Source organism: Sturnira hondurensis, unplaced genomic scaffold, assembly GCF_014824575.4.
Source record: "Sturnira hondurensis isolate 20B ecotype Veracruz unplaced genomic scaffold, ASM1482457v3 Scaffold0023357, whole genome shotgun sequence".
In the NCBI taxonomy this organism is placed as follows: domain Eukaryota; kingdom Metazoa; phylum Chordata; class Mammalia; order Chiroptera; family Phyllostomidae; genus Sturnira; species Sturnira hondurensis.
The window spans coordinates 2,807,513-2,829,081 of record NW_028095988.1 but is presented as its reverse complement, the minus strand read 5'-3'; the positions used below and the strand labels follow the sequence as shown (position 1 = coordinate 2,829,081).

At 38.2% G+C, this 21,569-nt stretch overlaps 1 protein-coding gene across 11 annotated transcripts in view; it reads right to left on the bottom strand.

Moving 5' to 3' along the window:
* The window catches only part of DLG1 (discs large MAGUK scaffold protein 1), a 309,015-nt gene that overhangs the window by 6,939 nt on the left and 280,507 nt on the right, over positions 1-21,569 (bottom strand). For all 11 annotated transcript variants that reach the window (XM_037037510.1, XM_037037507.1, XM_037037511.1 and 8 more), the window contains one exon: positions 11,116-11,225. In XM_037037510.1, the coding sequence (XP_036893405.1) occupies positions 11,116-11,225 (110 nt within the window). The remainder of the gene's footprint in view (positions 1-11,115; positions 11,226-21,569) is intronic.

Here is a 21,569-nt window from a genome sequence, read left to right as displayed (position 1 = left end):
TGTACTTTACAACCCTATGTCTATTCTATAACTACATATTTGTACTTTAAAAAAATATTTTATTGATTATACCATTACAGTTGTTCTATTCCCTTCATTCCTTTCCACCTGCACACTCCCTGCCCCACCATTCTCCCCCCTTAGTTTATAACCACGTGTCTCAAGTTCTTTAGATTCTATATTTCCCCCACTATTCTTGCCCTCCCCCTTATCTATTTTCTACCTACCATCTATGCTATTTTCTGTGCCTTCTCCCCCCTTCTCCTCCTCCCTCTCCCCTGTTGCTAACCCTCCATGTGTTCTTCATTTCTATGGTTCCACTCCTGATCTAGCTGTTCTCCTGGTTTGCTTTGGTTTTAGGTGTGGTTGTTAATAACTGTGTATTTGCTGTCCTTTCACTGTTAATATTTTTCATCTTCTTTTTCTTAGGTAAGTCCCTTTAGCATTTCATATAATAAGGGCTTGGTGATGATGAACTCCTTGAACTTGACCTTATCTGAGAAGCACTTTATCTGTCCTTCCATTCTAAATGAAAGTTTTGCTGGATAGCACAATCTTGGCTGTAGGTCTTTGAATTTCATGACTTGGAATACTTCTTTCCAGCCCCTTCTTGCCTGTAAGGTCTCTTTTGAGAAATCCGCTGACAGTCTGATGGGTACTCCTTTGTAGGTGACTGTCCCCTTATTTCTTGCTGCTTCTAGAATTCTCTCCTTCATTTTCATCTTGGCTAATGTAATTCTGATGTGCCTTGGTGTGTTCCTTCTTGGGTCCAACTTCTTTGGGACTCTCTGAGCTTCCTGGATTTCCTGGAAGTCTATTTCCTTTGCCAGGTTGGGGAAGTTCTCCTTTATTATTTGTTCAAATAAGTTTTCCACTCATGGCTGTTTCTTTCCCCCTTCTGATACCCCTATAATCCAGATGTTGGAACGTTTAAAGATGTCCTGGAGGTTCCTAAGCCTCTCATTTGCGTGAATTCTCATTTCTTCATTCCTTTCTGGTTGGATGTTTTGTTCTTCCTTCTGGTCCATTCCATTGATTTGAGTCCCAGTTTCCTTTCCATCGCTATTGGTTTCCTGAACACCTCCCTTCATTTCAATTAGTTTAGCCTTCATATGTTCCTCTAACTTGTAACTATAATCAACCAGTTCTGTGAGCATCCTGATAAACAGTGTCTTGAGCTGTGCTTCTGAGAGGCTAGCAATCTCTTGGTTGCTTAGAGTTATGGGCTCTGGGACTTTGAGTTCTTCTTGCGCCATCTTTTGGGCTGTTCGTGCCTGTTCTGTAGCAGGATCGGAGCCCTAAAGTGTTCACTAGAGCAGGGCAACTCAGTCACTGGGTTGTGACATTGTATGTGGGGGTGGGGTCAAAGAGGAACAATTGTGTCCTGTCTGCCGCCTGCCGCCGTGGCCCCCACCGGCACCGCAGCCACCACCATCACCAGGCCCATGAGTTTCGTTCCACTGCACGCGAGTGTGCCACCACCATCAGTCCTCGCCCCCTGGGGCCTGTGTGGTCCGTCTCACTGTGCGAGAATGTGCAACTGCGGTCAGTCTGCCCCGCACCTCAACTGGTTCCAGGCTGCCTGCGTGCCTAGGTTGGGGGATCTGTCCTGCCTGACCCAGCTCCGCTGCTGGCTCCGCTCCTCTTACCGTCCCCGTTGAACGGTTCGTAGTTGTCGGACTTCCGTATAATTCAATTTTCTGTTCTTTGGCCGTGTCTTTGTTCTCCAAACCTTTGTTGTATTCAAACTTGGCTGTGGGAGAAGGCACAGTGTTTCCACCTATGCCTCCATCTTGGCGGAAGTCCCCCACATTTGTACTTTTTAATCCCCTCACCTCTTTTATTTTTTAGAAAGACGGGAAAGGAGGTAGAAAAAGGAAACAGCAATGTGTGGATACCTCTTGCTTGCCCCATACTGGGGACCTGGTCCACAACCCAGGCATGTGCCCTGGCTAGGAATTGAACTGGCGACCCTTTGGTTTGAAGGCTGGCACTTAATCCACTGAGGCACACCAGTCAGGGTTCTCTCAGCAATTCATGCATTCCCCCATAACCCTTTCATCTGGAAACCGTCAAAATACTCTCCATATCCATGATTCTATTGCTGTTCTTCTTGTTTATTAGTTTTTTATATTTAATTGTTAACATATATGTATTTATTGCCATTTTATTGTTCATAGTCTAGATTTTTTTTTTCTCAATGAGACCTTTCAACATTTCATGTAATGGTTTGGTGATGATGAACTCATTTAGTTTGTTCTTGCCTGCAAAGCTCTTTATTTGCCCTTCAATTTTAAATGACAGCTTTGCTGGGTAGAGCAATCTTGGCTATAGGTCCCTGCTTTTTATGACTTTGAATATGCCTTGCAAATCCCTTGTAGCCTGAAGCTTCTCTTGAGAAATCAGCTGACAGTCTTATGGGAATTCCTCTGTACGTAACTAATGGATTTTCTTGCCTTTAAGATTTTCTCTTTAACTTTTTGCATTTTAATTATGATGTGTCTTGGAGCTAGCCTCTTTGCTTCCATTTTGTTTGTGACTCTGTGCTTCCTGAACTCGTATGTCTATTTCCTTCAGCAAATTAGTTAAGTATTCTTTCATTATTTTTTCAAATAGATTTCCAATTTTTTGCTCTTTTTCTTCTCCTCCCGGCACCTCTATGATTCCAATGTTGGACCTCTTGCAGTTTTTTAGGATTCTTTTTTAGGATTCTTTTTAGGATTCTTTTTTCTTCTCGTTCTCATTGCTTCCTTATTTTGAAAATCATTGATTCTCGGTTTCATCTACTCTACAGTTGTCACCCTGTAAATTGTTCCTTAATTAGTGTAGCTTTCATTTCTGATTCGATCTTTTCTATGCTGTTGAGGTCCTCACCAAATTCCTTGAACAGCCTTATAACCAGGTTTTGAACTCTGCATGTGATAGATTGTGTATCTTCCTTTTGTTTAATTTTTTTTCCTGGAGCTTAGATCTGTTTTCATTTGGTCTATGTTTGTCTCCTAGTTTTGGCAGCATGACCTGTAGGGTCTAGTGGCAGAGACTCCCCTATTGCCCAAGCTGGGTACTTGAGGTAGGCCCTTCATGTGGGCTGAGTACATCTTCCTCTTGTAGTTTAGCTTTGGTTGCTATTGGCAGATCAATGAGATGGATTTACCCTGGCCTGTTAGCTGCAAGGACTTGCTGTGACCACTCACTACCAATCTCTGCCCTCTGTGAAGGACCAGATGTGCAGGGTGGTGGTGGTTTGACATGGTGTGTGGCTGTTCACTGAGTGCGCTGGCCCCAAGGTTTCCCAGATAGTGCGGGTAGAGGTCAGCCCCCACCTCTGTTTTGCCTAAGGCCAACCTGTCTGGGCTAAAAAGCGGTCTGAGATGGTTGCTACTTATGCTGTGCTTGGAGATTTCCAGGTGAAGCCATGCTGTGAATCTAGGCTGATTGCTGCTAGTGCTTGGTTTGCAGCCACTTAGCACTAAGTTTACAGGGCCTCCAGGCTCATTTTGACTGGCTGTTACTTGTTTTAGAGGATTTAGGAAGTTGTAAAACATGAACCAATACCAGCCATTCATATGGAAAAGCAGCTTGAGTGGGCCCGTACACCGGGTGGGACATTGTGTCTGGGGATCTCCAGGGCAGAGCAAATAGTGTTACTCAGGTTGACGGAGTCTCAGATATGGCACCAGCCTGCTGGTTCTACAGGGGTAGGGTTCAGAAAAGGGACAATGTCCTTTGCTTGCCTTCCTTTCTCCCAGCTCTTGTCTTGATGTCAGACACTTCAGTTTCTTCCTGCATGCCACTGGTGCCCTTCAAGCTTCTACCCCAGTGCTAGAGCTCAGAGGGAGTGAGTCTGAGTAAGTCCATGTATGGGTTTTTAAAGATGAACTGCAGGATACCCCAGCAGTTTCTTTTACCAACTCCATCATCCCCACTGATTTTTGCAGCCACAAGTTATGGGGACTTATCTTCCTGGTACTGGGACCCTGGGCTTGGGCATCTGGTGTAGGCCTGTGACTTCTCTCTTCAGAGATATTTCTCCCAAGATTTTATCCACCACACGTGGATATGGCACCAGCTTGTTCTGTATCTCCGCCCTTCCTACCATTCTGGATGGATGTGGTTTCTTTAATTCTGTAGTTGTCAGACATCCATTCAACTCGACTTCTGATGGTTCTGAGGGACGGCTGTTCTGTATTTTAGTTGTAATTTTGATGTGGTTGTGTGAGGAGGCAAGTCGTGTTTACCTACGCTGCCACCTTGACTGGAAGTTCTCTCTTCTCTATTTTGTTGATCTCTGCCCCAAGTTTTATTTTCATCCTTCTGCTAGCTTTGGGTTTAGTTTGTTCTTTTTCTAGTCCTTAAGTTATAGTTAGGTTGTTGATTTGATGTCTTTCTTTTTAATGGAAGCATTTACAGGTATATATTGCCCCCCCCCCCCAGCCCTGGGAGGAATGCAGGCGGCCCCCTACTGTGACCAAGAAAGATACTTTGATGATTTACATTTTAAAATGCAGTGAGACAATTTCTTTCCTATGGGGTAACCTGAAAAACATTCCCATGTGCAAATAAGAATGTATAAAGGGTGGGGCAAAAGTAAGTTTACAGTTCTGAGTATGTAAAAGTTTATTCTTGTATTATGTATTAATTACTGTATTATTTTTCATACAAACTGTAAATCTACTTTTGCCCCACTCTGTACTCCACTGTTGTTGGGTAGAGTGTTCAGTATGTGTCTGTTAGGTGTAGCTAATTTATTGTGTAGTTTAAGTCTTCTATTTCTTGACTTACATTCTATTTGGTTGTTCAATCCACTATTGTGAGTGGGGTACTTAAGTCTCCAACTATTATTGTAAAACTTTCTCCCTTTAATTCTGTCAATTTTTGTTTCATATGTTGAATAATGTCATTAGTTACATAAACGTTTATAATTAAATCTTTTATTAACACATACTGTCCTTTTGGCATGTAATCTTTTTTGATTTAAAATCTACATTGCCTGATATTAATATAGCTACTCCTACTCTCTTTTGGTTACTATTGGCATGGAATTAGAAATGGAGCCTGAAGACAAAATAGAATTGCTGCAATCTCATGATAAAACTTGAATGGACGAGGAGTTGCTTCTTATGAATGAGCAAAGAAAGCAGTTTCTTGAGATGGAATCTACTGCTGGTGAAGAGGCTATGAAGATTGTTGAAATGACAACAAAGGGTTTAAAATATACATAAATATACATTTAGTTGATAAAGCAAGCAGCAGTTTACTTCAATTTTGAAAGATCTGCTGTGGGTAAAATGCTATTAAACAGCATTGTACATATATATATTTTTAAAGATTTAAAAAATTTATTTACTTCTTAGAGAGAGGGGAAGGGAGGGAGAAAGAGAGGGAGAGAAAGATCAATGTGTGAGAGATCAACTGATTACCTCTCACACACCCCCAACTGAAACTGGCCCACAAAACCTACGCATGTGCCCTGACTGGGAATCAAACATGTGATCCTTTGGTTTGCAGGCTGCCACTCAAGCCACTGAGCCATATCAGCCAGGGCAAAATAGCATTGTGTATTATAAGATAAGCTGTTCATGAAAGAAGGAGTCAACTGATGTGGGAGACTTCACTATCGACTTATTTTAAGAAATTGCCACAGCTCTCCCAGCCTTCAATAACCAGCACTGTGATCAGTCAGCAACCATTACATCAAGGCAAGACCCTTCATGGTCAAAGAGGTTATGACTTGCTGATGGCTTAGATGATGGTTAGCAATAAATAATTTTTAAAAAAGATTTTATTTTTATGGAGAAGGGATTAGAGGGAGAAAGACAGAAAGAGAAACACTTGGGTTGCAGGCCACCCCCAAATGGGGACCTGGTCTGCAACCCAGACATGTGTCCTGACTGGGAATCAAACTGGTTACCCTTTGTTTTGTGGGATAATGCCCAATCCACTGAGTCTCATCAATCAGAGAAGCCATAGAGTTTTTTCTTTAATTAAGGTATGTACATCATATTTTTAGACATAATGTTACTACACACTTAACTGACTACAGTATAATGTAAACGTAACTTTTTTATGTACTGGAAAACCAAAAAACTTGTGTGATTCACTTTATTCCTATATTTGCTTTATATGCATGTGGCCTGGAACCAAACCTACAGTATCTCTGATGTATGCCTGTACTTTCATACGTACTTGGAGATTGTTCCTTCTCATTACTATAGAACAGTGATTTTCGACCTGTGTACTGCAAGAATTTTTGAAACATGCAATGCCTGACTATGCACGAGCACTCATCTCTTTTCCCTCAGATAGTCAAATAAAAAAATGACAAAAGGCAATACAACAATGGCCATCCAGTGCGAATGAATCAAAATTATACCTATTTTTTGTCAGATTGGCAAAAATTTTAATTTTTGGTCTGCTGAATTTTAGTAGTTTATGTGTGACTTGAAAAAGGTTGAAATCACTAGTAAAGAATATTTCACTGCGTGAATATGTCATAATTTATGTATTTGACAATGGGCACTTGGATAGTTTCAAGGTTTGGGTTGTTTTTAATAGTACTTATATCAATAATCAAATATGTCATTGGTAAACATCTGTAAACATTTCTATTGAGTATACACCTAGGTCTATTAGGTCTAGACTACCAGGTCTTAAGTTATGTGTATGTCACACTTTAGGAGATACTATAAAAAGTTTACCAATGTAGAAGTACCAATTTACACTCCTATTAGTATTAGGAGCTTCAGCTGTTCCACATCCTTGGCAACATTTGATATTTTCTTTTTAATTTTAACTACTTTGGTGTGTGGGTAGTAGTTTACGACACTGTGGTTTTACCTTGCACATGATTAGCTGATCACCTTCTCATGTTTACTATTTGGGTATCTTTTTTCATTAAGTGTTCAAGTCTTGCTCATTTTTCTACTGGGTTGCCTGTGATAATCTTTTTAATGTCTTCTAGATGTGCAGTGATAGTCTCATTTTGACTCCTAATATATTGTCTTTTTAATTTTCTTTCCCTGACCTTTCTTATTAAAATTTTATAGTATTTTCAAAGAGAAAATTTTTGATTTTGTTGATCCTCTCCACCATAATTTTGTTTTCTATTTCTTTAATTTCTACTTCTTTGAGTTTAACTATTTTTCTAATTTCTCAAGATCTTAGATTTTCAACATTTATTTCTTAATATTTGATATCAAACATTTTTTCCAATATTTAAGGCTGTTTTCTAAGGCTGCTGGATCTTCCAAATTTATTTACTTGACAATTCCATTACCATTTAGTTCAAAACATTTATTAACTTAGGCTGATTTCTTCTTTGACCAGTTCAGAAGTATAATGGTTAATTTACAAATACACTGAGATTTTCTACTGATATTTTCATTATTTTTTTGTGTATCAAGGATTTTATTTTTTTATGTATTTTACTGATTGTGCCATTGCAGTTGTCCCATTTCCCCCCTTCATTCCCCTCCACCCTGCACATCCCTCCCCCCAAGTCCCCCCTTTAGTTCATGTTCACGTGTCACAAGTTCTTTAGCTTCTACATTTCCCATACTATTCTTGCCCTCCCCCTATTTTCTACCTAACATCTATGCTACTTGTTCTCTGTACCTTCCCCCCTTCTCCTCCTCCCTCTCCCCTGTTACTAAACCTCCATGTGATTTCCATTTCTATGGTTCTGCTCCTGATCTAGCTGTCCTCTTAGTTTGCTTTGGTTTTAGGTGTGGTTGTTAATAACTGTGAGTTTGCTGTCCTTTCACTGTTAATATTTTTCATCTTCTTTTTCTTAGATAAGTCCCTTTAACATTTCCTATAATAAGGGTTTGGTGATGATAAACTCCTTGAACTTGACCTTATCTGAGAAGCACTTTTTCTGCCTTTCCATTCTAAATGAAAGCTTTGCTGGATAAAGCAATCTTGGATGCAGGTCCTTGCATTTCATGACTTGGAATACTTCTTTCCAGCCCCTTCTTGCCTGTAAGATCTCTTTTGAGAAATCTGCTGACAGTCTGACGGGAATTCCTTTGTAGGTGACTGTCCCCTTATCTCTTGCTGCTTCTAGGATTCTCTCCTTCATTTTAATCTTGGCTAATGTAATTATGATGTGCCTTGGTGCGTTCTTCCTTGGGTCCACCTTCTTTGGGACTCTCTGAGCTTCCTAGACTTCCTGGAAGTCTATTTCCTTTATCAGAATGGGAAAGTTCTTTTCTCCTTTATTATTTGTTCAAATAAGTTTTCTACTTGTTGCTGTTCCTCTTCCCCTTCTGGTACCCCTATAATTCAATGTTGGAATGTTTAAAGGTGTCCTGGAGGTTCCTCAGCCTCTCCTCATTTTTTTGAATTCTTGGGTCTTTTTTAAAAAAGATTTAATTTATTTATCTTTAGAGGGGAAGGGAAGGAGAGAAGGAGAGAAATATCAATGTATGGTTGCCTCTTGTGCATCCCCTGAAAACTGGCCTGCAATCCAGGCTTGTGCCCTGATTGGGAATCGAACCGCAATCCTGTGGTTCGCAGGCTTATGCTCAATCCACTGAGCTACATCAGCCAGGGCAACTTCTTTTTCTTTATTCTTTTCTGGTTGGATGTTTCTTTCTTCCTTCTGGCCCATTCCATTGATTTGAGTCCCAGTTTGCTTTCCATCACTATTGGTTTCCTGTGCATTTTCCTTCATTTCACTTAGTATAGCCTTCCTTTGTTCATCTAATTTGCAACTCAAATCAACCAGTTCTGTGAGCATCCTGATCACCAGTGTTTTGAACTGTGCATCTGATAGGTTGGCTATCTCTTGGTTGCTTAGAAGTATTGGCTCTGGGGCTTTGATTTGTTCTTCTGCTTGAGCCATAATGTTTTGGTTTGTTTGCACCTGTTATGTATGAGGGGCGAAAGCTTAGGTGTTCACTGGGGTGGGTCAACCCAGTGGCTGGATTGTAACTGGGGGCAGGGTCTGAGAGGGAGTGATGGCGTTTGTTCCACTCTCTCTTGGATTTCAGTCCCTTCTGCTGTTTCCCACAAGCAAATTTGGCCCCTCTGGTGCTGGTTCCGGGGTGGGTGGGCTTGTGTACGTTCTAGGACTCTGTGGGTCTTTCCAACGAACTCTCCTGTGAGGCTGGGAGCCTCTCCCGGCACCTCAACCCCTGAAAGTTTTTCCAATTGGTGCTTTTAGGATTTAATTCTCATTGCTGGGGCCCTGGGTTGTGCGGTCTGTCTCACTGTGCGAATTTTTGCCTCGTTTATCTGTGCGTGAAAGTGTGACCATGGTCAGCCAATTGCCTTGCACCCTCCCTGGGTCTGCCAACTGCCACCTGAGCACCTAGGTTGGTCCAGCAGCCACCGCTATTTCCTGCTGCGACTCCTCTTTGCCAGCCACCAACACTGCCCCTATTATCAGTGTGGAATGAATGGTTTGTTGTTGTCAGACTTCAGTACAGTTCAATTTTCTGTCTGTTTTGGTTGTGTTTTTGTTTTTAAATCTTTGTTGCCCTTAAATTTGATCATGTGAGGAGGTACTATGTTTCCATCTACACTTCCATCTTGGCTGGAAGTTCCTGATCTTTTCATTATTGATTTCTATTTTAATTTCATTGTGGTCAGAGAATATTTGTTTTCAATCATTTGAATTCTGTCGGTTAGCACAGGATTAGTTTGGGCAACTGTTTTATGTGTACTTCGAATAAATGTGAATTTTGGGGATGTTGAGCACAGTCTGCTGTATGTGTCAGGTAAAGTTTCAAAATTGTGTTGTTCTAGATCCTTAATAATTTTTTTGTTTCTTTTCTTATTTTTTATTACTTCCTGATAATGTGTTAAGTTTTCCTACTATGATTATGGAATTACTTTTTTCCTGTATAGTTTTAAGTTTGTGTTTATACATTTTGAAACTGTGCTATTGAATGTAAACAAATGTCTAAATAGATATTACTGATATCAGTGAAACTCATTTTTATGAAATCTCTTTTGTATCTCTATTAATACCTCTTGCCTTAAACTATACTTTGATAGTAATATAAGCCAGCTTACTCCTGCCTGGTATATCTTTTTTCTATTCTTTTTCTTGTGCCTTTATTTAAGGTGTGTCTTACGAAAGCAACGTATGTTTCATAATGCAATATCCCAAAATACGTTACTTTGGCATACTGATTATTTTAAGATAAACAAATTTGAAAAATGGCCGGTGTAGGAAGAACTTCGACCTTCCCAAGAAGTAGGTCATAAGAGAGGGATACCAACCTATACCTGGAGAAAAGTAGCATCTTATCTCCAAAGATGGAGGGATACTGAGAGAATTTGAATGAACAGAACTAAGTTTCCCTAACTTTACTACTCTTAGCTCACATCCTATGTCCTATCACATTTCCCCTTGACTTTCTACTCTTCATCAAACCTAGTATAAAAATGCTCAGATTTAACTATTTCTTTGGGTCTTCAAATCCTTATGAAGTCTCCATGACACAAAAAATTTAAATTAAATAAATCGGTATGCTTTTCTCTTGTTAATCTGCCTTTTATCACAGAGACTCAGTTTAGAACCTAGAAGAGTAGAAGAAAATTATTTTTTCCTCTTCTAAAGAAGGAACATAATTGTTTTTTTTCATCCATTCTGATAATTTTTGTTTTTAAATTAGACTATTTAGTCTAATATTTAATTGGTGAAATATTTGGGTTCATTTATGAGTATACCATATTATTATCTGTATTCTTGTTGTTCCATCTGTTATGCTTTTTATTAGCTATTTTCTCTCTTCATTTTTTAAAAATTCTATTTCTTATTCTCTAATAGTTAAGTAGTTATACTTAAGTACTTATCATTTTATTCTCTTAATGGTTACTCAGAGCTGTACTGCTTCATTTAGTAGGTACTAGCCAAATGTTACTAAACTCAAAATCATAATACACGTTATCTTATTCTTAAGTACATTAATGTTGGTAATGATAACACTTAATATCAGAGTGCTTATTTAATTCTCACAACAATCCTAAGAGGCTGGTATACTATTAATTTCTCCATTTCACAGAAAAAGGAACTGAGATACAGGGAGGTTAAGTAAATTACCTAATTTAATAACTGATAAAGACTGAATCTCTACTTAAAGCTTGTTTCTTATTTACACTTACATGATATTTTCCATGGATTTGGGTTTAATAAAAATGGAGATTGGGTAAAGTTGTGCAATCTGTAATCTCTTTATGGCATTTCCAGACACATCGAGGATACAATGTTTGCCCTAAAACAGAGGGAATAAAGAAAAAAAAAAAGTGAAGCAAATATTTTCAATTATATCAAATGGTACATTTTCTACAGGTAAAAAATCTGAATTATGATGTTTGGATCCTGTTCACTTTAAGTAAGCAAACCTGTCATTTCTCTTAGTAAATTTCAGAGGGAAAATGAAATAAAGGCAATGAATAATGACTATGTATAATTAATTTTCCACTCTCAAATACTACTCTTAGTTTTTATAAACCAGTAATCTCTCAAAATGGCAACCAGTATGGGATTCCTATCTTTTATTTTGGTAAGGAAGGGCATTAAAAAAAATCCTAAGCTACCATCTTACCATTACTTCCCTCTCATAAAATAATATATGATCAATAAGAAGGTAAAAAGCCTAAAGAAGTTTTTACCCTGGCTGGCATGGCTCACTAGATTGAGTGCCGGCCTGTGAAGCAAAGGGTCGCTGGTTTGATACCCAGTCAGGGCACATGCCTGGGTTGCAGCCAGGTCCCCAGTCTAGGTGTGTGAGAGGCAACTACACATTTATGTTTCTCTCCCTCTTTCTTGCTCCCTTCCCCTCCCTCTAAAAACAAATAAATAAAAATCTTTAAAAAAAATTTTAAAGGAAATATATTTAGAAAACTTCACTATCAATACTCTACCCTATCTCTAATTTTATGGGAGACTGGCAAAAACTTTATCACAAACTGACAATTGGGAAATCCAGTTCTGGATTTAAGACACTTTTGTGACATGCTTAAACACACTGACAAAGGCTATTTACATTTTTAATGATGATGAAGATTTCCATGATAGAAATAAGGTAGTACTTGTAACTTATCAAACATTTTTTTTTAAATTTTTATTTATTTATCTTTAGAGGGGAAGGGAAGGAGAGAAGGAGAGAAGTATCAATGTATGGTTGCCTCTGGTGTGTCCCCTGCTGGGAACTGGCCTGCAACCCAGGCATGTGCCCTGACTGGGAATCGAACCGCGAGCATGTGGTTCGCAGGCCCGCGGTCAATCCACTGAGCTACACCAGCCAGGGCCAAACATTTTTTGATAACATTTTAAATCAGGTACCCCCCAAAATGCATTTTGTAATCTAAGGGCTTTGGTGAATGATAATTTCACTTTAAAAGAATATTTAAAAGAAACAATTTAATATTATATAAGTACTTCAATTACAGAGAAAAGTACAGAAAGTAATAGACACACATGTACCTACATTTACTTTTATCAGATATTAATATTCTACCTGAATGCTTAGAAACTGAAAAAAGCTTTACACTAAAACATCATTCTATCATCTCTCCCTATATGCATGCAAAGTTTGAGAGCAAATGGCAGACATAAACCTTTACCTCGTTTCCTAAAAACAATTACATCTCTTAAATAACCACAGTATAATTTCAGTTGCCCATCTAATGTTTTTTACTGCAAAAGAAAAACACAAACAAAAGCATTTGTTGGTCCAGGATCACACATTAGATATAACTGTAAATGTCTTTAGTCTCTGTCAATCTGTAGAGTTTTTTAGTTTTTGTCTTTCATAATTCTGATAGTTTTAGAAAATTATAGAACATTTTTTCATAGAATATGCCTCAACTTGGGCTTGGCAAACCTGCCGTGTTTCCCAACAAATGGCAGGTCACACATTTTTGGCAGAAATACCACAGAAATGCTGTATCCTTCTCAATCCAGCATAGCAGGAGGCATATGGTATCTATTTGTCCCATTACTGGGGAAGTTAGTATTGATCACTTGTTTAAGGTTTTGTCTGCCGTGTTTCCCCACTGTAAGATGGCTAGTTTCCCATTTGTAACTGGTCAGTATTTGGTGGTGGTGGGGAGGAGGACAGTTTGAAAGTATGTAACTATCCTGTTTCTCATCAGATATTAATTCATTTACTCATTAATCTAGCACATACATTAATGATTCTGGCCTGAAACATTACCATGGTAGTTATTAGGAGAGATTTCATCATTTCTACCATTGTTAGTAGATATTCTAATGTAAGGCAAAGCTTTCCCTTTTACCCATTTACTTATTTATACCATTATGGACTTTTAGATCCTTACTTTATTTTCTATGTTATAATTAAGTTAAAATCACTTATTTTAATATTGAAATTATCCACATGTGGCCTCTGGGGAACTTACAGGTTGGTTCTGTGTCTTTCTGACATATCCTCATTATTTTTAAAGCACTTCCTTATTTTTCCAGCACAGAAAATGTTCTAGACTCACCATGTACTTTCCTGACTAGGAATTATAGATTTTTTTTTTTGGTGGAGAGTGATATTTAGGAGCCAAAATCTAGGCACTAGATATTCTTATTGTTTACTAAGGAGTCATCATTTTTAGGGAACAGTATAAGGAAACATAGATATGTATATACACACACATCTCTATTTCTACAATTATCCATTTTAGGATACACAGGTTTATATTCATATTTCTAAATCCAATTCAATTATTACAGAGTTCATTCTACCCTCTCCCTTTTCCATATTTCTAAAATCACTTCTCTAACAATAAGAAGCCGGACTCTCATTATTATCAATACATTAATTTGCTCAACTCTAGAATATACATAGTTTTACAACTGTTAGCTTATACCACTCTGAAAAACAAAAGTACTAATTACTTGTTTAAAGATCTTTATGTATTTAGCCATGGTTCAGGATTATTTGGATGAATACTCTTCTCCCTTACCTTTTCCTCTTTAATGCAGGTATCTGAAATCTAGTTTATTTAGTTCCTATTTGTATATTGTTTTGTATTTCCACCATCTTCCCCTGTTTTTAGTTTTTTAAATATATAAAATGTTAACATAGTTCTAAAAGTCAAAATTATATAAAAAAGTGAACTTGAAGAAATGTCACATTTCCATCCCTTCTGCCTCATTCCTAATCTCCCATCCTTTCCACCCCTCCCTCTGTAGGTAATCAACCTCATTGGTTTTTCTGATTTATTATTTCTATATGTTATTTTCACATGAATTATAAATTAACCTTTTGTACCTTTTATCTATTATATTTTTGACTTTATTTCCCAAATTTAATTTTAAAGTTGTTTATATATTTAGAATATCAGCCCTCTGCTTGGAAATTTTTTGTCAGATTTTATCTTCAATTCTCACCTGAGGATATGTTTATAAATTTTTAGAGAAAGGAAGAGGGGAAGAGACATATCATTGTGAGAAACACCTATTGGATGCCTCCCATATGTGCCTCAACCGAGGATTGACCCCACAACCTAGGCATCTGCTCTGACTAGGAATTGAACCTGCAACCTTTTCAGGTACAGGATGATGTTCCACCAAATAAGCCACCCAACTAGGGCTCTGCCAGTTGTTTTCTGACCTTGGTAATAGTATTCTCCAACAGTTTTTGGAAGTTTTTCTGGCCAAAATCTTTTTTAGTTTTAATGGGGTCAAATTTATCAGTCTTTTAGTGCATCTGAATTTTTTAATTCATGGTTCAAATCTTGTGCTATGACCAGGTGATATTTTCTTTCAGTTGTATCAGAGCCATTTTTTTTATGTGTGTATAGTGTAAAGTATTGTTTTAATCAACTAACCATTTTTCCCCAGTTGTCCCAGCACTATTTATTGAAAAGTCATTTATTAAAAGCCTCAGTGACTTGAGATTGCCCCTTTAATTATATATTATATTTTTGTAAGCATTAGAAAATGCTGGATTCTCTGGATTTTCCCTTTTCTGGATTCTCCCTTCCATTCTATTGGTCTCTTGTCCATTCGTATGCCAGTACCATACTGTTTTAATTAACATTTATGGTATGCTTTAATATGTGGTAGGGCTTGAACCCTTTGTAGCTTTTCTATGTTGCTCTCGCTTCTCATATAACTACAATTTCAGTTGTCAAGCCCCAGAAAAGAGCTGGTAGGTGTTTTTATTGGGGTTGTGTTCATATACACACACAAATTAGCTTAGAGAGGAAATGACAGCTTTATAATATTAAGTTGTCTTAGTTAAGGACAAGGGATTTCTTTTCTATTGTTCAAGTCTAATATTCTGTCTTTCAGGAGTGTTTTTATAGATTTCCTCATGTAAGTTTGCATCTTTCATTAAGTATACTATTTTATATTCTCCTTCTTATATTTTAAATGAGGCTTTTTACTGTATCTTCTAACTGGTTATTTTTCAGGTAAATAAAAGCTATTAATTTCTGCATATTAATTTTACATATTGCTACTTTGTTTTTCCATTTTATAATATTTTAATTTTATAAATGTATAATTTATTTTAGGAAACAAATTTTATAATTATTGTATGGTTTCCTAGGTATACCATATTATCTAAAAATACAGTTTTACCTCTTTTACAGTTATGTTTCCAATTGATTTCTCTTGTCTAAAGCACTAATATCTTGTATACAATGAATATATCAAGTAGTAGAGCCATATACTTGCCTAGTTCCTCATCATAATGGAATTGCTTTTCGTTTCTCTCATTAAGGATTTAAAACTAAGAATATCTATGTATCCATCTCAATCTCTTTTTTTAAAATTTTATTTATTTATCTTTAGAGGGGAAGGGAAGGAGAGAAGGAGAGAAATACCAATGTATGGTTGCCCCTCGTGAGTCCCCCGCTGGGAACTGGCCTGCAACCTAGGTACGTGCCCTGACTGGGAATTGAACCGTAATCGTGTGGTTCGCAGGCCGGTGCTCAATCCACTGAGCTACACCAGCCAGGGCTCAATCTCTTCTTTTTAAAAAATAGCACCCATATCTAAAATTTGAGGGTATTTTTTCCACCAGAAAAGGCATTAAATCCTACCACAACTTTTTTGGTATCTACAAATATATAATCTGTGTCTTAGGATACATTAATGTGGTAATTACATTAATGGATCTCCTAATACTGAACTGACTTTAAAATCTTTTAATTCTATTTGGTTATGGTACATTACTTTTGCAACATGGTTTTGAATTGTTTGCTAGAATATATAACACTTTTCCATTAAAATTTGTAAGTAATATCTATGACTTTACAGTGCTCATCATGTTTAGATATTAGTATTATACTAGCTTCATTAAAAGAATGTTCTTGAACAGTTTATAGAGCTTTTGGACAATATGACCCTTGCAGATTTGGAAGAATTCCCCCTCTGAAGCCATCCGAACATGGTACTTTTTTAGGGGTAGTTCCTTGATAACTTGCTGTATTCCTCTAAAAGTTTCTAATGGTTCAGTTTTGGATTCTTTAAGAAAATTATCTATCTCAAAAAATTTTCTTTCCCATAAAGTTTTAAAATTTATTTATATAAAGACACTGAAAAGTAGTCTTTTATGATTTCATAGTATGTCAATGGTTATATCCCTTCTCATTTCCTATTTCTATTACTTGTAATTTTACTTAAAAATCAGGTTAGGTAGTGGTCTATTGTGTTAATATTTTTTAGATCTTCTGTTTTTCAATTCCCTATCTTACAAATTTCTTTTAAAAAACATTTTTGTCACAAAAATAATACAGTACATTATTAAAAACTTAAGTAGTTCAGAAAGAATATGAAATTAAATGTGTAAGTTCATCTTTCCCCCAGAGTACCAGGAGGACTGTCAGTTTTTCTTTTTAAGTTTGATTAAGGCATCACTGACCTACAATAAACTGCATGTATTTAAAGTACAGGCATTCCTCATATTATTGTGTTATGTTTTATTATACTTTGCAGATAATGTGTTTTCATTAAGATTGAGGCAACAGCCTCTACCAGTTGAAAGACTACAACTTGCTGAAGGCTCAGATGATGACTAACATGTTTTAGCAATAAGGAATTTTTAAATTAAGGTATGTACATTTTATTTATTTATTTCTTTTTAAAATTTTATTTATTTATTTATCTTTAGAGGGGAAGGAGAGAGGGAGAGAAACATCAATGTATGGTTGCCTTTTTTGTGTGTCCCCTGCTGGGAGTTGGCCTGCAGGGAACTGGACTACAACCCAGGCATGTGCCCTGACTGGGAATTGAACCGCGATCCTCTGGTTCGCAGGCCCGAGCTCAATCCACTGAGCTACACCAGCCAGGGCAGGTATGTACATTTTAAACATAATACTATTTATTGCACACTCAATAGACAGTAGACATAAACATAATTTTTATATGCACTGGGAAACCAAAAATTTCATGTGACTTGCTTTACTTAAGTATTTATCGTTGTGAAATGAAACCAAACCTCCAATATGCCTGAAGTGTGCCTGTATCCAATTTGGTAAGTTTTGACATGTGTCAACATCCTGACATCACCAATACAATCAAGATAAGAACCGTATCATTCACCACCAAAAGTTTCCTTACACCTCTTTGTATTCTCTCTCTCATTCCTCCCCAAGCAACTGCTAGTCTGCTTTCTGTTACTATAGGTTAGTGTGAAATTTCTAGAACTTTATATAAGTAGAATTATTCAGTTATGTATTCTACGTCCTTCACTCAGTGTAACTTTTGGGATTCATCCACACTGCTGTGTCTATCAATAGTTTATTTCTGTTTACTGCTGAGTACTACTCTATTATATTGTATATACCACACTTTATTCATCTGACAGGGACATTTAGGCTGTTTTCAGTTTTTGTCCATCACAATCAGAGCTGCTACAAAAAATCACATAAAAGTCTTTGTATGAACATGTGCTTCTTTCTTCCTGGGTAAATACCTAGAAGTGCACATTTAAACTTTTTTTCAAATGGTTGTATAATTTTACATTCTCACCTAGCAGAGTATGATAGTTTCGACTGTTCCACATCCCTGTCAAACTTAGTAATGGTCAGTTTTTAAAAATATAGTCATTCTAATAGATGTGTAGTAGCACCTACTTCATTATGATCTCAATTCATATTTCCCTAATGACTGTTATGTTTACTGGCCATCTGTGTACTTCTTGAGAAATGTCTTTCCAAATCTTTTGCTCATTTTCATTAAAAAAAAAGATTTTATTTATTTTTAGACAGAGGGGAAGGGTGGGAGAAAGAAAGAAAAATCAATCGGTTGCCTCTTGCATGTCCCAACCAGGACCTGACCCAGAACTCAGGCATGTGCCCTGACTGGTAACTGAACTGATTTGGGAGAAAATGCTCAATCCACTGAGTCACACTAGTCAGGGGTCTTTGCCCATTTTTAAAGACTAACTGTTATTAGTCTTTATTATTGTGTTGTAAGAGTTTTTTACACATTCTGGATACACATCCAGAACGCATATCCAGATATATGTTATAATTTAAAAATATTTTCTAGTATGTAGAGTTTTTTTTAAGAGCAGAAGTTTTATTTTGGATGAAGTCTAATTTATCATTCTTTTTCTTTTATGGATTGTATTTTTGGTATATTACCTTAGAAATTGTTGCCAAAGCCAAAGTCATGAAGATTTTTCCCCATGTTTTCTTCTAAAAGGCTTATAGTTTTAGGCTTGACATCTTTTACCTATTTTGAGTTAATTCTTTATATGGTATGAGGTTTGGTTAGTCAATTATTCCAGCACCTTATGTTAAAAGACCATCTCTTCCTGGAATTCTGGTCCAGATGGTTGGACAGGCAGACATGGCTCACTTCTTCACACAACCACAGCAAAATCACAACTAAAATGTGGAACAACCATCACTCAGAACCTTCAGCAATCGAGTTGAATGGGTGCCTGACAATTACAGAATTAAAGAAAACACATCCATCCAAACTGGTATGAGAGGCACAGGCAAGGAAGGGGCTGGTCCCTACCCATGTGTGGTGGATAAAAATTCTGGAGTGGGCCCTGGCTGGTGCAGCTCAGTAGATTGAGCATGGGCCTGTGAAGCAAAGGGTCATCAGTTCGATTCCCAGTCAGGGCACATGCCTGGGTTGCAGGTGAGGTCCCCAGTATGGGACACTTGAGAGGCAACCACACATTGATGTTTCTCTCCCACTCCTTCTCCTTCCCATCCCCTCTCTCTAAAAATAAATAAATAAAATTTAAAAAAATTCTGGAGTGATATTTCAGGAGAAGTCCCAGCCCCACACCATCCCCACCCCTCCCAGGGTTCCAGTGACAGGAAGAGAAGCCCCCATAACTTCTGGCTGTAAAACCCAGCAGGGATTGAGTTAGTGGAAGAAACTGCTGGAGCCTCCAGCAGTACCTCTTAACCCATACATGAACTCACCTACTCAGACTCACTTCCTCTGTGCTCCAGCATTGGAGTAGCAGCTTGAAAGGCTGGAGAGAGACTGAAGTGTCTGGCAAGCAGAGGCCATTGCCTCTCTTCTAGACCCTCCCCCAACACAACAGGTAAGTTGATGACATATGTTAGATTCTATCAACCTAGTTAACACTGTTAGACCCACTCTGGAGATCCCCAGAGACTCTGCCCCACCTAATGTACAGGCTCATTCAAATGACATTTCTGTATGAATGACTAGTCTTGGCTCATACTTCACAACTTACTAACTCCTCTCAAACAAGCAATAGCTGGTGAGCAGAAGTGAACCCAAGCCCAGCACTAGCAGCAGCTAGCCTATATTCACAGCTTGGCTTTACCTGAGAATCTCCAAGCCCAGCACAAGTAGTAGCCTTCTCAGATTGTTTTATAGTTCAGGAGAGGTGGTCCCAGGCAAGATGGAGATGGGAGCTGACTGTGGCCTGTACCACTGGGGAAACCCTAGGGCCAGCAAACCCAAAGGACAACTGCAGGCCAAGTTGGAGCACCACCACCCTACTCCTGCACAGCTGCTTCTCCATGGATGGCACAGGCTGGTGATCAGTGGTCAGAGCCAACCTTGTAGCTAACTGGCCTGGGTAAATCCCTCTCATTGATTTGCCAACAGCAACCAAGGCTCAACTACAAGAGAGTGGTGTACTCAGACCACACAAAGGGCATATCTGGAGAGCCAGCTTGGGTGATAGAGGAGGCTGTGCCACTGGACCCAAAGGACACCTACTACATTAGCCCACACAACTAATACAAGGAGTCAAAGCAGCTCTACGTAACACATAGGAACAAACACAGGGAAATTTAAAAACAAAATGGCAAAGAAATATGGCCCAAGTGAAAGAACAGATAAAAACTCCAGGAAAAGAGCTAAACAAAATGGAGATAAGCAAGCTATCAAATGCAGAATTCAAAATTCTGGTTATGCCCTGGCTGGTGTGGCTCAGTTGGCAGAGCCAACCTGTGGATCAAAGGGTTGCCAGACTGACTTCCAGTCCAGGGCACATGTCTGGGTTGCAGGCCAGGTGCCCAGTAGGGAGCAGATGAGAGGCAACCACACATCGATGTTTCTCTCCGTCTCTTTCTCCCTCCCTTCCCCTCTCTAAAAATGAATAAAAATAATCTAGGCAGAATGCCCCCCCCCCCAAAATCTAACCCCCCCCACTGGTTATAAGGATGCTCATGGAATTTAGTGAGGACCTCAGCAGCATAAAACAGATAAGTCAGAAACAAATGACACACTAATTGAAATAAAGAACAATTACAGGGAAACCACAGTAGAGTGGATGTAGCTGAGAATAAATTAATAATTTGGAACATAAGGAAGCAAAAAGCCCCCAAAACATACAAACAAACAAACAACCCCAACCAATCAGAACAAAAAGAAAAAAGGATCCGAACAAGTGTGGACAGTATAAGCAGCCTCCAGGACAACTTCAAAAGGTCCAACATTCGCCTTACAGGGGTGCCAGAAAAAGAAGAGCAAGAAATTGGAAATCTATTTGAAAAAATAATGAAAGAAAACTTCCCTAATTTGGTGGAGGAAACAGACATGCATTCCAGGAAGCACAGAAAGTTCCAAACAAGATGAATGCTAAGAGGTCCACTCCAAGACACATCATAATTAAAATGCTAAAGGTTAAAGATAAAGAGAGAATCTTTTTTAAAAAATATTTTATTTATTTATCTTTAGAGGGGAATGGGGGAGAGAAAGATCAATGTATGGTTGCCTCTCGTGAGTCCCCTGCTGGGGACTGGCCTGCAACCCAGCAGGGGACTGGCCTGCAACCCAGGCATGTGCCCTGACTGGGAATTGAACTGCGATCGTGTGGTTCACAGGCCCGCGCTCAATCCACTGAGCTACACCAGCCAGGGTTAGATAAAGAGAGAATCTTAAAAGCAACAAGAGAAAAGACATTAGTGAACTACAGGGGAGTTCCCTAAGACTGTCAGCTGATTTCTCAAAAGAAACTGCAGGCTAGAAGGGGTTGGCAAGAAATATTCAAAGTCAAGAAAAGCAGGATTTTAATCAATCTACACTGCTCTACCCAGCAAAGATATCATTTAAAATCAAGGGCAAAGAGCTTCCTAGACAGCTGGTAATAATAAAGGAGCTCATCATCACCAAACCATTATTATATGAAGTGTTATGGGAC